The 15,775-nt window shown below is 49.0% G+C and overlaps 1 protein-coding gene across 1 annotated transcript; it reads right to left on the bottom strand.

Moving 5' to 3' along the window:
- Window positions 1-6,322: 6,322 nt before the first annotated feature.
- Window positions 6,323-6,911, bottom strand: LOC110568809 (V-type proton ATPase subunit e 1-like). Its single transcript, XM_064370467.1, has 2 exons — window positions 6,772-6,911; window positions 6,323-6,461 (listed from the first exon to the last, which is right to left on the bottom strand). The coding sequence occupies exons 1-2, from the start codon at window positions 6,909-6,911 to the stop codon at window positions 6,323-6,325; spliced, it is 279 nt and encodes a 92-aa protein (XP_064226537.1).
- Window positions 6,912-15,775: the final 8,864 nt, after the last annotated feature.

The raw sequence follows: 15,775 nt of genomic DNA, 5'->3' as shown, positions 1-15,775 counted from the left end.
CTGTCACGGTTGGGCCCATTTGACTGTCTGTTTAGGTTGGGTAGGTGTCTTGCCATTCATTAACTGGGTGGACTGGGTTTGATGTAAATGACTGGATGTTTGAGCGAATTAATCCAAATATTTTGATGTATGAGGCCATCGATTGGTTGTTTACAACAGCTGGGTGTATTGCTGTTATTTGACCCAGCTGACCCACTGTTCTGGCATTGTTTGACCTAATGGCTAGTTGTTGAGTTGGTTTGGTTTTTGGCTTTATTTAACTCTAAAGACAGGTTGTTTGAGAGTTGTTTGATCAAGCTGATTGGTTGTTTGACTGAGTCGAACAATTGCTTTGGTATGACTTGACCACTTGTTATTCAAACTAAGTGGATGTTTTGTTATAGTTTGACGCAGTTGTTTGAAGGTACCCATTGCTTGGGCTAAGTGGGTAGGTCGTTTTGGCACTATTCAGACCAGCCGACTGATGTCTGGCCACGCTGACCAGTAGTGTGGGCTGGTTGCCCATTTCTGCTGTTGTTTGGCCAACTTGACTTAGTGTCTGACTGACTCAGTCAGGCATTCAGATAGGGTTTCCCATGCTGACCAGGTTTTGATCGAGTTGCCTGGCTGTTTGGTCTCAAACCAACAGAAGCCAGGGTGGCCAGCTCAGACCTGTACTTGCAGAGAAGCCACATTGGGAGGCTCCCTCGAGTGGGAGTAAGAAGGAAGCGGGGGGTCGAAGGGGGTGGACCCCAAGTCTCGCAGGCAGGTGAGAACAGAAAGGCTGGCGGTAAAGCAGCTGCTGCGTGCAAGAGCTCAGGAGCTGTGGTCTCAGAGCCGGGAGACGAATGCGTTTGGCAGAACACTTCAAGAATGCAACCTCTGGGTTAAGTGGTTGAAATTAGGCCCAACGGGGCTGTTTTACTGAAAATTTACAGTCGCTCGTAGAACTCAGCCCTGATCAAGTAAGAGTCCCTCCTGCCAAGATGGAGATTTGCTCCCCAGCCAAGGGGATTCACTGACAAAAACACATCTCTCCCTGCCTTTGATTACCCTCATCTGTGCACCTCCAAGTGGTGACCACACGGATGCTAATGTTTGTGCTCCCGGTGGGTGGGTGCCTCTCCCTGAAATCCACGGCTGGTGCAGGGAGGACTTTTCTCCCCGTCGGCTTCCTGGCGGAGGCTTCAGCAGACTCAGGGCTGCCTACGCCGCTGTGTGTGATGTGAGTGGCGCCACCGAAACCTCGGTCCCACTGGCGGGTCATGAGAGCGGAAATGCCCACATTATGCACTCAGCACACCAGATATCAGGGCTGGAGGGGGCTTTAGAGAGGAGCCAGACTGGCCCCCTCGCTTTACACATAGGGAAACTGAGTCCCAGAGACAGAAAGAGACTTTCTGAGCTGGGCTTTACACACTCCAAGTTATTAACCCTTTGCAGTGTAGATAGGTTGAAACTGGAAAGCCCTAATCAGGGAGCCAAGGGAAAGAGTCATTTCTGGATGAAGAGGAGAGGAAAGGGTGTAACCAGGATGGGGCTGAAAGAGGGCACAGCTCTCTAATTCAGTGTGTGTTTTAATGCAAGTCCCTTCAGGCAAGGACCAGCGAGCCATTGCTGAAGAAACATCCAAGGTTAGAAGTTCTGGTCAGTGAGGCTTAGAGGTTCGCAGTACTTGGGCCTCCCACCTCTGTTTCCACAACAGGAGTAGCATCTCAGGGCACGGGAGGTGATGGTCTCAGCAGGCTCCATGTGGAGTTCAAGATAAGGGTTAATGGGTGAATAATAAAGGGAGCCACAGCCAGGAGGGAAAGGTTCGCCAAGCCATGTCCTGGGAAAAGCTGATGCAGGAGGAATGGCTGTCCTTTCTAGGGAAGACAAGGCATGAAAGATGGGGTCACTGCCTAGAAATCACAGACTTTCAGTGGACAGGTGGGGTAGATAAGCTTAAGGAGTGTCACAGAGAGAAAAACAGTATGGCACCCAGTAGGTACTTGAAAACGTTTCTGAATAAAATTACAAGGAAGCAGAATACAAAGAAGAACTTTGACAAAACTACTACAAGCCAGCAAGAGAGAACTCTCGGTCACTGGAGGCTTGCAGCCAGAATTCTATGTTGGGTAAATAGCTCATCAGATGAGTCGGAGACAACAGACTTGCTACCTCCTTGCATAGCACCATTAAGGCAGCCTCAGTTGTGCTTCCTTACTCTGGCATTGTCATCTTGCACTGAGCTTGGGTGCCACTATGACCTCCAGATTTTTTTTTATACAAAAACTGTGAAAGAGGACTCACCACCCTATACTCAAATTGTCATTTTTAAGATCCATGTTTTCAAACACTGAATCTTTGTGCATCCCATTCAGCCAACCAGCATCTCTACTCTTGCTCCAGCTCCATGAAACACAACCGAAAGCAGCCCAGTAGCCCAGTGAGGATCGAGCCTTCCAGCACCTGACTGTAGACCTACCTTGGATACACTCAGACAGTGAAAGGCAAGGGAGTCGGAAGGCCACTCAGCAACAATCTGACAACTGCAAACCGTTAGTTTTTAAATGCTGCCGTCCATTTGGTGTGGACCAGCCTGAGTCCCTGGGCTGATTCTCAGAAGGCATTGGAGTAAGGCAGGAAGGGAAGTCAGCAGGCCAGCCAGGACATCGAGCCTCCTGCCAGGGACTCCAAGAAAACACTGGGGGAGGATGGATATGTGATCAGCCTCCATGATCCCCAGAAGCCTTGGCCAGACAAAGATATATTATGCCACTGCACAGTGGGTCCCAGGCCTCTGCCTTCTATCCAGCCAGGCTAGGGAGGCAGTGCAAGAACCCGCAGGACACCAGCAGGGCCCTCTTCATACTTCCTCCTGCAGGAAACCGCCTTTCCAAATAGCCAGGGCCTCATCAGACCCACACAGCACCAGGGCCACTCAGGGGCGGAGAACAGAGGATCAGAGAAGGTCAGGCTTGCTGTAGATTCTGCTGGAAGGCATCTCAGGCAAAGGAGCAATTATCATGCAATTGGCAAGAGGCTCTTCCTGGGACCACTTCCCATTAACCCTCTGGGTGACCCGGGTTGTGCCGCCTGACCTTGCTTGGCCTCCTCTTCACAGCTCCTCAAGTAGGAAAAGTCATGGCTGGGAGGGACTCTAGAACTCTTGCAGTCCCACCCCCTCAGTTCACAGGCAGGAAGACTAGGCCAGCAAGTCAGTGGCAGATCTGGGGCTGTCCCCAGCCGCCAGCCCACTCTCTGGCCGCCTGTACACTCTAGGTCATCACCGCTAAAGCTCTAGAAGCCTGAAGACTAGACACAGTTTATTCCTTTGCTCGGGCTGCCATAAAAAGTACTACAGACTGGGTGGCTTTACAAACAGAAATGAATTGTCCCACAGTTTTGGAGGCTAGAAGTCCGAAATCCAAGTATGGGCATGGTGGGTTCCTTCCAAGGCTGTGAGGAAGAATCTGTTCCTTGCCTCTCCCCCAGCTTCTGGGGGCTTGCTGGCAATCTTCGGAGTCCTGGGCTTGCGGAGGCATCACCCCAATCCCTGCCTTTGTCTTCACATGGCATTCTCCCTAGTTGCCTGTCTATGTCAATGTGTTCATTCATTACACATTTGCCCAATTCATTCATCCGTTCACTCAGATGAGTTACTTGCCAATCTATGTATTCATTCATTCATTTATGCTGCTCGCTGGTTTACATATTGAATCTGTTTCATTTACGAATTCAATAAACATTTATAATAAGTACCTACTAGGTGCTCGACACTGTCCTAGGCTTGGGGGATACAGAAGAAAACAGGACAGATAAAAACCTCAGCCCTCATGCAACTTGCATTCCAGAGAAGAAAGCCAGACAAACCTCGCAAACACTGACAAATACAAGGAAGAAAATCGTCTAGGGCTATGGGATTGAGAACGGCCGGGGTGAGGGGACACCTTTGGCTAGAGGTGACCCCTCTCTCTGGGAAAGTCTTCGGAGAAAATGGCAGTAAGGCTGAGATCTTAAAGCTGAAAAGCAGTTGCCCATATAAAGACCTGAGGGAAGAGCACAGCAGGCAGTGGGAACAGCAAGTAAGAGGCCCTAAGATGAGAGGTGCAGGGTGGCATCCCAACAGGAAGCAGGAGCACACCACAGATAGGAGAATTCAGGCCAGGCGCGGTGGTTCTTGCTTGTAATCCCAGAACTTTGGGAGGTCAAGGTGGGCAAATTGCCTGAGGTCAGGAGTTTGAGACCAGCCTGGTCAACATGGTGAAACCCCATCTCTATGAAAGAAAAATAAAAGTTAGCCAGGCATGGTGGCACATGCCTGTAATCCCAGCTACTTGGGAGACTGAAGCATGAGAATCACTTTAACCCTGAAGGCGAAGGTTGCAGTGAGCCAAGATCATGCCACTACATTCCAGCCTGGGTGATAGAGTGAGACTCTGTCTCAAAAAAAAAAAAAGGAAGGAAGGAGGGAAGAAGGAAGGGAGGGAGGAAGGGAGGGAGGGAGGGGACGCAGGGATTCAAGGAGAGATTCTTTACATTGAGGCTATTGTGAAAGGAACACAAGGAATAGAGCAGTAGCCTTGGACCAGGAGCAACAGAACTGTTATCACCCCGAAGGGAAGAGGGGAAGGAGTGAGTGCTGGAACTTCGAGTCGGCTTCCTTGGGAGGAGTGATGGTCTCTGATAGAGGCACCAGTCCAAGACACCTGTAGGGAGAGGACTGTGGGAATAAAGACCCTGACCCACGCCACTTCCTTCTCTGTGCGTGCCTCACAGTGCCCAGACCCAACTGGAGGCCTGACTCCACAGAGCCCACTGATGGGACACACAGGTCAGCCTCAGGCACAGAGCAGGTTGGAAGAAGGTGATTGTGCCCCTGGAGGGGCCACAGAAGACCTCGGCCCAGGCAGGAACACTTGGGCAGGCCCTTGTGACTGCAGCACAGTGGGAGATGGGACAGGAAGGGGCCGCTGGAGGGCCATAGGGGAGGGGCGTGATCGTGAGCGCAGAGGTGGAACCAGGATTTGATGCTGCCAGGGTTTGGTGGGTGGTGGGGAGAGGTGGACTTCAGCAGCAGAGAGTGCAGTGGACATCACAGCCACTGCTCAGCAAGTTCACTTGTCACCCATTTGCTCGTCTTACCCTCATTGACCTCTCAGCCCTTCTGAGGTTTTAGCAAGCCTCTCCATGCTCAGTCTTCTGTGCTATGCCCATACCAGGCCCCACTCCATGGATTGAGCTAGATGTGTACTGCAGGTACAAAACCCCACAGAAGCTCACCCCTGGACCAGAAACTACCAGGTCCCTAGTGACTTCTGACACAAGGTAGAGATTGGTAAGGGCCTCAGGGGAGGGCCAGGCCAGTGGGGGATGCTCAGGGTAAGGTGGCCAGGCTGCTTCCAGCTGAAGCAGCACAGGCTGTAGGCCAAGAGACATGATCTCTGACACCAACTCACTGTGTGGCCTTGGGCAAGGTGAACAGCCTGTCTGAGCCTTGTTTCTGCATCTGCAACATGGGGCTGCTAGTTCTGCTGCCCATCCCTCAGGCCTGGTGGAGGTAAAGGAAAAGGTTTCTGAGGCTACAGCAGGAACAAACTAGCTGTTCACCAAACACATTTGTAGTTTATCCTGGGTGCACAGCTGGAGTGTATTCCCCAGCCTTCCTTGCAGTTAGATGTGGCCGTATGACTAGGTTCTATGAAGGACCACCCTCAAGTCAGAAAACCCCCGCTTGTGGTCTTCTGTGCCTCTGCTCCCTGCCCCCACCAGCTGAGCACAGAGGACCAGCACCCCAGCAGATGGCAGAGCCACCAAATGCAAGGCCTCTGGGTCCCTGAATCACCACGTGGAGCAAGAACACTTGCATTAGACTTTGTTTTATTTTGGAAGCAGAAAAATATCTTCTTCCAAGAGACAGAAGAGGTAAGAAGTTCGTCCTGAAAATATACGCTGGTGTAACTGTGTTGTGACACAGCCTCTCTCTGAACATGCTCTCCTACTGACTGCCCATTGGAGTCTTGTTTATCTTGCAGCAGTTTTTAAACCTTCACTGATTCCCATGTTACGAGAAGACAGGAGCCATCTTCAAATCCACAGATTCCAAGGAGAGAATAAAATATTCTCAGGAAAGCATCGTCTCTCAGAAGAGTGGATAAACATTTCGTGGCATCGGCACGGTTTATGTTAGGTAGACACATAAGTCAAAGTGTAAAAAAAGTGAAGGAAGAAATAGGACAAGATATTCAGATGTGGTGCCATCGTTTAAGGCAGCTGATGCTGGAAACAGGAAAGTCAAGAAGGAAGGTCTCCATCTGGAGGAGATTTTGCATCTAGAAGGAATTCTCTTCTTGTAACCTCAACGGCTAGTACCATAGAGCATGTCTTCTTCCTCGAGGAAATGATGCTTCAGATACCAGCTGGTTTCATTTTTCAACTGTGGTCCAAAGAGAGGATTGAGATGAGAAAGAATTGCAATCAGCCAAAAGAGACAGCAGTAGCTGAGTGCGGTGGCCCACACCTGTAATCTCAGCACTTTGGGAGGCAGAAGTGAGAGGACTGCTTGAGCCCAGGAGTTCAAGACCAGCCTGGGCAACATGGTAAAACCCCATCTCTACATAAAATACCAAAAATTTAGCCAGCCATGGTGGCATGCACCTGTTGTCCCAGCTACCCAAGAAATGGAGGCAGGAGAGGGATCCTGAGCCTGGGAGGTCGAAGCTGCAGTGAGCCAAGATCACACCACTACACTGCAGCCTGGGCAACAGAATGAGATCCTGTCTCAAAAGAAAAAAAAAAAAAGAGCAGCAAATTGAACAGGTCACCAATATGGTGATGATAACTACCCTGCTAAGACTCTTAGGGATGAACCAGGAAACGAAGAAACTGAGGAAGCCCCAGAACACACTTATCACGATGAGAGGCACCGTGAGGCCATGATGTGCCATGATCGCCCTGGAGCAGCTAGACTCTTAACATGAGCAAGAAGCCAACTATCGGGCTAAGCCACAGAAATCTGGGAGCTGGATCAATTGCAGTAGCTTGAGTAGCCTTCACTAACATGGAGGCTGTAAGGGCTGTCTTGATGTGAGGGAATGCTGAGTACCCTGTGGGAATAGGAGGAAGTAAGGTCAGAGGGGAAGCAGGAGCCCAGTCATGTAGGGGCATGGCAAGGAATTTGGATTGCAGTGTAATTCGTGGGGTTTAAAGCAAGAGAATATTCTATCCCAATCCCTAATCCACTCCATCACCTAGCCTGGCCCATCCATAGCAGCCTAAGAAGTTGATTCAGCTGCTAAATCTTGAGGCTCCATCCCTGCTTGAGGAATGCAGGTGCCACGTGAACCTCAGTCTCTCTGGGAAGGGAGTTTGGGGGAGAAGCCCAATCCAGGGACAGGTTCTAAGGGCAACCGGCAGGAGGAGCCTCTGCCCAAGGGGCAAAGGTGAGGAGTTATTTAGGGTAAAACAAGAGGTAGTCCCTGTGCACCCCAAATGCCCACCTCAGCCCACTGCAAAGGGGGACTCAGCTACTCAGACAACCACAGACCATCCAAGTAAAGGGATTCTCAGGGACATATGGCCTTCATGGACAGATGAGAAAATCAAGAGTCAGGACCACAGGAACGCCCAGGATCATACAGTGAGACAGGAGTGGGGCTGCCAGGAGCTAGCCTGGGAGTACAAGGACCTGGTGCCAAAACCAGCTCTTCTGTATTCTGCCTGTGACCTTGAGAATAACAAGAACCACCTTGAATGGAGGTTGTGAGGATTAACTGAGTTAATGTAAGATGTACCCAATAAATGCCTGGCACGTAGAAGGCACTCGTTACAAGATGCTCAATACGGCACTGCACTTCGGTAGGGATAACCTTGAACTCACCACTGCCCACTGCTATGGTGGGGAAAACACTTGCCCAGGCTGCCTGAAGTTCATGCTGGGGCCTGGCTATCTCCTTACCCCAAGCACCCTAACAGTTACCTGGGGGTCAATTTAAACAGGAACACTTCTTTTTGTATTCCAAGGACTGCTTTGCTAAACTGTGAAAAGATGAAAAAGGATGAGAAGAGGAGGAGGAAGAGGAGGGGAAAGTAGAGAAGGTGGAGCAAAAGAATATGGAGAAGAAAGGGACGCAGAGGGAACAAAAGCCAGCTTCTGTTGCTGACAGGCAGCTGTTGGGGACACTGTATGCCCCTTTTCGAAAAATCACAGGAGACTTTTTTCTCTGGCCTGAAACCAAGGGACCAGCACTTTTTCCAAGCAAAGGTCCTGTGTTTATCTCGTGGGCACAATAAATCACATACCTGCTTGTGTCCCCTCTGCTGGAAGCCCGGGGTGACACAGTGACCTGCCTCCACAGCACACGGGGCCTACCTCAGGGCAGGATCGCTGCTTCGGAGCCTCACTCCAGCATCCACCCTGCCTTCCTCCACCCTTTAATCTTTGTCGTGAATGCTTACCCCTAACTGTATTTTCCCATGTTTTAGTATATATTTCCATAGAGATTGCTTTCAGTCATCTCTGGGGAAAGCTGTGAAGGAAGGAGAAAGTGGCCTCATTCTCTGCTCTGCTTAGACCAACAGGACTCTCCTCCCTCAGCGAGTCATCTGCCTCCATGGTCGCAGCCGGTGAGCTGGCCAGCTTCCTGGCATGCCCGTCCAGCTGTCGGCTTGCTCTGAACTGAGGTCCCCAAAAGATCCCCAGACCATCAGTTGAGCTCACAGAAGATCACCCTCCAGGGGGCCCTTGAGCAAACCTTAGAAGGCAGGGGAAAGGAGGGGGATGTGACTCAGCCAGAAACTGGAAACCCCCCATGTCCCCAACCACCTCCACAACCTCCAAAGCCAGCCCTGTGCTCTTAGCTGATGCCAAGAACTGCCCACTACCAATACCTCCCACCCCCATTCAGGGCCAAGGACATGGATTTGGCTGGGCTCCTCTATCCCTCCTTCTTGGGTGGGGAGCTGACATGTTATAGGAAACATTCTCTCTGACCCTTCTCTAAGATGCCTGAGTAGCCCCTAAACCAATCCCTTCCCTACTCTGGGATGAAATTCCCATCTTTAACACGCAGGTGGGTTGGGGATAACCTCCGAAGGTCACACCAGCTCAGCTCCCTGCCATCCAGCATCCACTAACCATTTCCTGAGTACCAGCTCTGTGCCTGGCCCAGGTCTGGGGATCTTTGGGGGACCTCAGTTCAGAGCAAGCCGACAGCTGCACATTCATGCCAGGAAGCTGGCCAGCTCAGAGGCTGCGTCCATGGAGGCAGATGACTCGCTGAGGGAAGAGAGTCCTGCTGGTCTAAGCAGAGCAGAGAATGAAGCCACTTTCTCCTTCCTGCAGAGCTTTTCCCACTGACCAGAAGGAAGAGCCTGTTCACACAGAGAGAGAGATGTGGTGATACCACGAGCTAGCGGGGCAATAAGGGACATGAGGGTTTGGCACTGTCAGAGCAAAGACGACAGTCTGACCGGCTGGTTAGGGGGTCAGAGGCTTCCCAGAGGAGGGGACATTTGGTCAGGGCCATAAAGGATAAGTAAGAATTGGCCAGAATCATAGAAAAAAAATTAAGAACTTTTCTATAGCACTTTATTTGTTCACTTCCAGAATCTCTTTTTTAATCTTTCAGACTCATGACTTGTGGGATTTAGAATATGTAAATGTTTAGCTCCAGGAGTTGCTTTAGACATTATTCCCATTTTCTGATGGAGATTATTAAGGCCCGGAGTGGGGAAGGGACTACCCCAAGGTCACACAGCAGGAGATTAATGAGCAGATCTTGAAATCTGAATCACTGGACTTCCAGCCTAATGTCCCCACCAGAATAACTCATTCACCCCCTTTTCCTTTTCCAACCACCATCTGGCCTGACCAACTGCCCTTTCCCTCCCAGCCAGACTCAGGACAAGTTTTATAGGGAGGTAACTGATTGGGGTGGGGGTTAGGGAGTAGAAGGGAGAGTTTAACCCCACAATGTTTTCATACTTGGGATCTGAAAACACGATTTCCCCAGCAAAGAAGCTTAGCGTTAAGCGGAAAATCGGCTTGGAAGGATGTGATATCATTTATAACAGTACATTAAATGCAAGCTGAGAACCTGATATATTTTAGGAACATTCAGCACACTCAAGACTAATAAACATTTTACAATATTATTGCACATGTTCATTTCACTTTGTACAAATAATCATTCCCTTCACATCTAATAAGTCTGTTTGACACATAAGTGGTCTTGGGCAAACACCTCAGAGGGCCTTGTTTTTCTGAGCATTGATCATTTATTTGTGTAGCCCGTCGGGACAGTGACTAATGATTTTGAGGGTTTAAACATCCTCAAACATCGTCTTTGTCTCCCTGCCTGTTGTCGTATAAATATAAAATAATTTCATCTTGGCCCCAGAATGTATTGTTTTTCATGTATGAAAAATGCCTGTCCCTTCCCTGCCTGGCATGGCATCAATCAGTTTAAAAAAATATTTGGAGGAGCCCTGGTCTGCAGGTCTTCCAGCAAGCTCTCGAGGTCCCTGGGAGACAGGCCCAGAACACCACTTACAGGGGAATTTCCAAACAAACCTGCCATCACCACTGCATCAACTCGGAAGCCTCATCTCCCTACAAGATAGGCATGAGTCCTGCCCTTCCAAGGCCCAGAGAACAGAGATTCACTACTGAAAGCCTTCTCCTTTCAGGTCCAGGAACACTTCTGGAGGTCTCTGGGGCCTGGCACTGCTATGCTAGGAGCTGGGGGAACATGGATGAAGCTAATGTGGTCCTGGCCTACAGAGACTTAGAATCAGGGCAAGGCCACCACTAGCTCAAAGAACCCCTGAGTAGGAAACAGAAAAAGGTGCCCCCTCTGGGTAGGCTCAGCCACTTGAGCTCATCACTTTGAGAACAGGTACCTTTGTATGAATTAGAAAAACACTCTTCCCTCTAGGGAGGTATAGCCCCCACATTAGGGCACATTCCTCAGCTTGGTGTTCCTGTGCAGTGTACAACCTAAACAACTGTACAAAGAGGCCACCCTGCTGGAGTAGAGTAGAGGTCAGTGGGTAACAGATAGACACAAAAACAATGCTATGGAATACATGTCCCATAAAAAGATAAGCCATTAGGAGTGGAAGACCAGAAGGATAGCTGATAAGGCAGGAGGCTTCATGAAGGGAGAGACTTCCGTGTTTGGCCTTGAAGAAAAAGGAGGCAAAGGAGGGATACATCCCATTCCACCCACCCACTGAACAGAAGGAAGAGCCTGTTCACACAAACATGAGGTCAAGGAAGCCGGCCATTTGGAGAGACTGAGCATAAGAAGAAAGAAAAGGAGGAGAGATGAGACAAGAAAGGAGTGTTTGTTGAGTGAGTAAGTGGCTGAACATGGAGATGAAAGACAGCCAGCCAGACGGCTGGATGCATGAATGGGGGTGGAGACTATATTAAAAAGTTTCAGATTTCTTGAATGCCTTACTAAGAAACGTGTGCTTTTTCCACAAGCAGCAGGTGATGCATTCAGAACCATATTTTGGACACTCTGACCAAAATGAACTGGGGAAAGCAAGTTTGGGTACCAAGGGGATCTCCTTGGGCCTCACCTAGAGTGACCATTTGGAATCTTCTTGTAAGGGAATGGGAAGGGAGAAAAGCAATGTCATCAGCAGCCTTCTAGGGTAAATGATATATTCCCAACAGAGCCATGGGAAACTGAGGCTCAGAAAGTGATTTGTCCAAAGTTACCTGTCTACACAGAATCAAGATCGACCACCTCTGCCCGTCTCTGCAGTTTGTGCCTCATCTGCTCATGCACGTCTGCTTGAGGAGATGGTCTGAAACTGAACCACCCAACCCCTCTTGCCCAAGGAACCCCCATGCCTAGTGAGTGCTCATTTGAACCTAGCACTAGTTGCTAAATACAGGCCACATTGGCTCTGCGGGGCCTCTGTCTGCACCTCCTCCCTGCCCACTTCCAGAAGAACCTGGAGCAGATTCACAGGGCAAGAAATCTGGACAAGGCTCTAGCTGTGACCTCTCTCTCACTCCTCAACCACCTCCACTGCACATAGTTTGCAACCAGTGTAACATGCTATCTGACCCTCTCTGGGTCTTTGCACATGCAATACTCTCTGCATGACTCTTTCACGCTTTCCCTGTCTAGCTAATGTCTTCTTGTACTTCAAGGCCAGCTCAAATGTCTCCTCTGCTAGGAAGCCTCCTCTGACCCCATGGCTGGGTTGGGACATCCTCTATGCCTCCATGGCTTTTGACTTTTCTCAAGATGGCACTTATGTGTTTATATTTTTTGTTGTCTAGTTGCATCATCTTTGTCTATCCCACTGTGAGCTGCTGCAGATCAGAGGGTATATTTGATGCATCTCTAAGGTTCTCGGCACAATCACAGGGCCTGGCCCAGAGTAGCACCAGAGAGCACTGGAAAGATAGATAAGCGATTGGATGGATGGGTGGATGAATGGATAGATGGGTGGACAGATAGACAAACAGCTTCTTCCCTTAAGGGAAAAAAAAACTTTGGACTTCACTCCCCCACCTGCAAGAAGAGTCTCCTGATATGGGGAAAAAAATCAGTCTTAAAAACTGAGGCTCTTGATGGCACAGAATAACTGAAGATAAAAACTTATAGGTGCATAGGCCAGGCACGGTAGCTCAAGCCCATAATCCCATCTCTTGGAGAGGCCACAGCAGGTGAATCACCTGAGGTCAGGAGTTCAAGACCAGCCTGGCCAATATGGTGAAACCCCGTCTCTACTAAAAATACAAAAATTAGCTGGGCATGGTGTCAGGCACCTGTAATCCCAGGTACTCAGGAGGCTGAGGTAGGAGAATCACTTGATCCCAGGAGGTAGAGGTTGCAGTGAGCCAGTATTGCACCACTGCACTCCAGGCTAGGTGATAGAGCGAGACTCTGCCTCAAAATAAAAAAATTTTTTTTTAAAACTTATAGCGCATAGACCTGCACATCTGATTCATTCAATTTCACTGAGGTTAAGGCTAAATGATGTGGGACATTATTGTGCTGGCTGGGGTTCAAGGACAAGGTCACAGAAAGTCTTGTACATAGATTTAAGGGTCTTGACTTTTATCACAAGGCTGATTGGGAGCTGGTAGAGGGTTCCTGGGGCATGATAAGGAGCCATCCTCATCTCCTGAGTCCCCTAAGTGAGGATGAGATTGAGAGTCAGAGGCATTAGCCTCAGGTATTCCTTCTTGTCCATTCTTCAAAGGCTGATTAGACAAACAGATGGTCCCCCAGACTTGAGGATGCCCATTCTGAGGCAGAGATGGTGTGTTAGTACGCTTTCACATTGCTGATAACTCTCTCAAGTTCAAAGTTCCACAAATCTCTAGGGCAGGGGCAAAATGCTACCAGTTTCTTTGCTAAAACATAACAAGAGTCACTTTTGCTTCAGTTCCCAACAAGTTCCTCATCTCCATCTGAGGCCACCTCAGCCTGAATTTCATTGTCCATATCATTGTCAGCATTTTGGTCAAAGCCATTCAAGACTTACTGGAGACTGAGCAATTTACAAAAGAAAGAGGTTTAATGGACTCACAGTTCCACACGGCTGGGGAGCCCTCACAATCATGGTAGAAGTTGAAAGGTACATTTCACATGGTGGCAGACGAGAGAAGAATGAAAGCCAAGCAAAAGGGGTTTCCCCTTATAAAACCATCTGCTCTCTTGAGACTTATTCACTACCACAAGAACAGTATGGGGGAAACTCCCCCCATGATTCAGTTATCACCCACTTGGTTCCTCCCACAACATGAGGAAATTACAGAAGCTACAATTCAAGATGAGATTTGGGTGGGACTCAGCCAAACCATATCATTCCACCCCTGGCCCCTCCCAAAGCTCATGTCTTCACATTTCAAAACCAATCATGCCCTCCCAACAGTCCCCCAGAGTCTTAAGTCATTTCAGCATTAACTCAAAAGTCCGCAGTCCAAAGTCTCTTCCAAGACAAGGCAAGTCCCTTCCGTCTATGAGCCTGTAAAATCAAAAGCAAGTTAGTTACTTCCTAGATACAATGGGGGTACAGGCATTGGGTAAATACAGTCATTCCAAATGGGAGAAATATGACCAAAACAAAGGGGCTACAGGCCCCATCCAAGTCCAAAATCCAGTGGGGCAGTCAAATCTTAAAAGCTCCAAAACGATCTCCTTTGACTCCATGTCTCACATCCAAGTCACACTGATGTAAAAGGTAGGTTCCCATGGTACTGGGCAGCTCCGCCCCTGTGGCTTTGCAGGGTACAGCCTCCTTCCTGGCTGCTTTCACTGGCTGACGTTGAATGTCTGCAGTTTTTCCAGGCACATGGTGCAGGCTGTCAGTGGATCTACGATTCTGGGGTCTGGAGGACAGTGGCCCTCTTCTCACAGCTCCACTAGATAGCACACCAGTGGGGACTCTGTATGAAGGCACCCACCCCACATTTCCCTTCTGCACTGCCCTAGCAGAGGTTCTCCATGAGCGCCCCACCCCTGTAGCAAACTTCTGCCTGAACATCCAGGTGTTTCCATACAAACTGTGACATCTAGGCAGAGATACCCAAACCTCAATTATTGACTTCTGTGCACCCACGGGCTCAACACCACATGGAAGCTGCCAAGGTTTGGGGCTTGCACCCTCTGAAGACAAAACCTGAGCTAAACCTTGGCACCTTTTAGTCACGACTAGAGTGGCTGGAATGCAGGGCACCAAGTCCCTAGACTGCACACAGCAGAGGAACCCTGGGCCAGGCCCATGAATCCTCCTAGGGCTCCCAACTTGTGATGGGAGGGTTGCCGCAAAGATCTCTGACATGCCCTGGAGACATTTTCCCCATTGTCTTGGTGGCTCCTACTCACTTAGGCAAATTTCTGCAGCTGGCTTGAATTTCTCCTCAGAAAATGGAATTTTCTTTCCTATTGTATTGTCAGGTTGCAAATTTTCCAAACTTTTATGTTCTGTTTTCCTTTTAAAACTGAATGCTTTTAACAGGACCCAAGTCACCTCTTGCATGCTTTGCTGCTTAGAAATTTCTTCCACCAGATACCTAAATCATCTCTCTCAAGTTCAAAGTTCCACAAATCTCTAGGGCAGGGGCAAAATGCTACCAGTTTCTTTGCTAAAACATAACAAGAGTCACCTTTGCTTCAGTTCCCAACAAGTTCCTCATCTCCATCTGAGGCCACCTCAGCCTGAATTTCATTGTCCATATCATTGTCAGCATTTTGGTCAAAGCCATTCAATAAATCTCTAGGAAGTTCCAAACTATCCCACATTTTCCTGTTTTCTTCTGAGCCCTCCAAACTGTTTCAACCTCTGCCTGTTCCCAGTTCCAAAGTTGCTTCCACATTTTCAGGTATCTTTTTGGCAGCACCCCACTTCTGGTACCAATTTACTGTATTAGTCTGTTTTCGTGCTGCTGATAAGGACATACCCGAGACTGGGCAATTTACAAAAGAGAGAGGTTTAATGGACTTACAGTTTCATGTGGCTGGGGAGGCCTCACAATCATTACAGATGGTAAAAGGCACATCCCACATGGTGGCAGACAAGAGAAGAATGAGAGCCACGCAAAAGGGGTTTCCCTTATAAAACTACCAGATCTCATTGAGACTAATCCACTACCATGAGAATAGTATGGGGGTAATAGCCCTCTTGATTCAATTATCTCTTGCTGAGTCCCTCCCTTAATACAAGGGAATTATGGGAGCTACAATTAAAGATGAGATTTGGGTGAGGACCCAGCCAAACCATAGCAGAGTGACTGAGACTTACATCCAGGCCAACCAAAATACCACCCAAAGTCTCC

Source organism: Aotus nancymaae, unplaced genomic scaffold (assembly GCF_030222135.1).
Source record: "Aotus nancymaae isolate 86718 unplaced genomic scaffold, 86718_ANA_hifiasm-v0.15.2.pri h1tg000007l, whole genome shotgun sequence".
Classification (NCBI taxonomy): domain Eukaryota; kingdom Metazoa; phylum Chordata; class Mammalia; order Primates; family Aotidae; genus Aotus; species Aotus nancymaae.
This window is presented reverse-complemented; position numbering and strand designations above follow the sequence as displayed.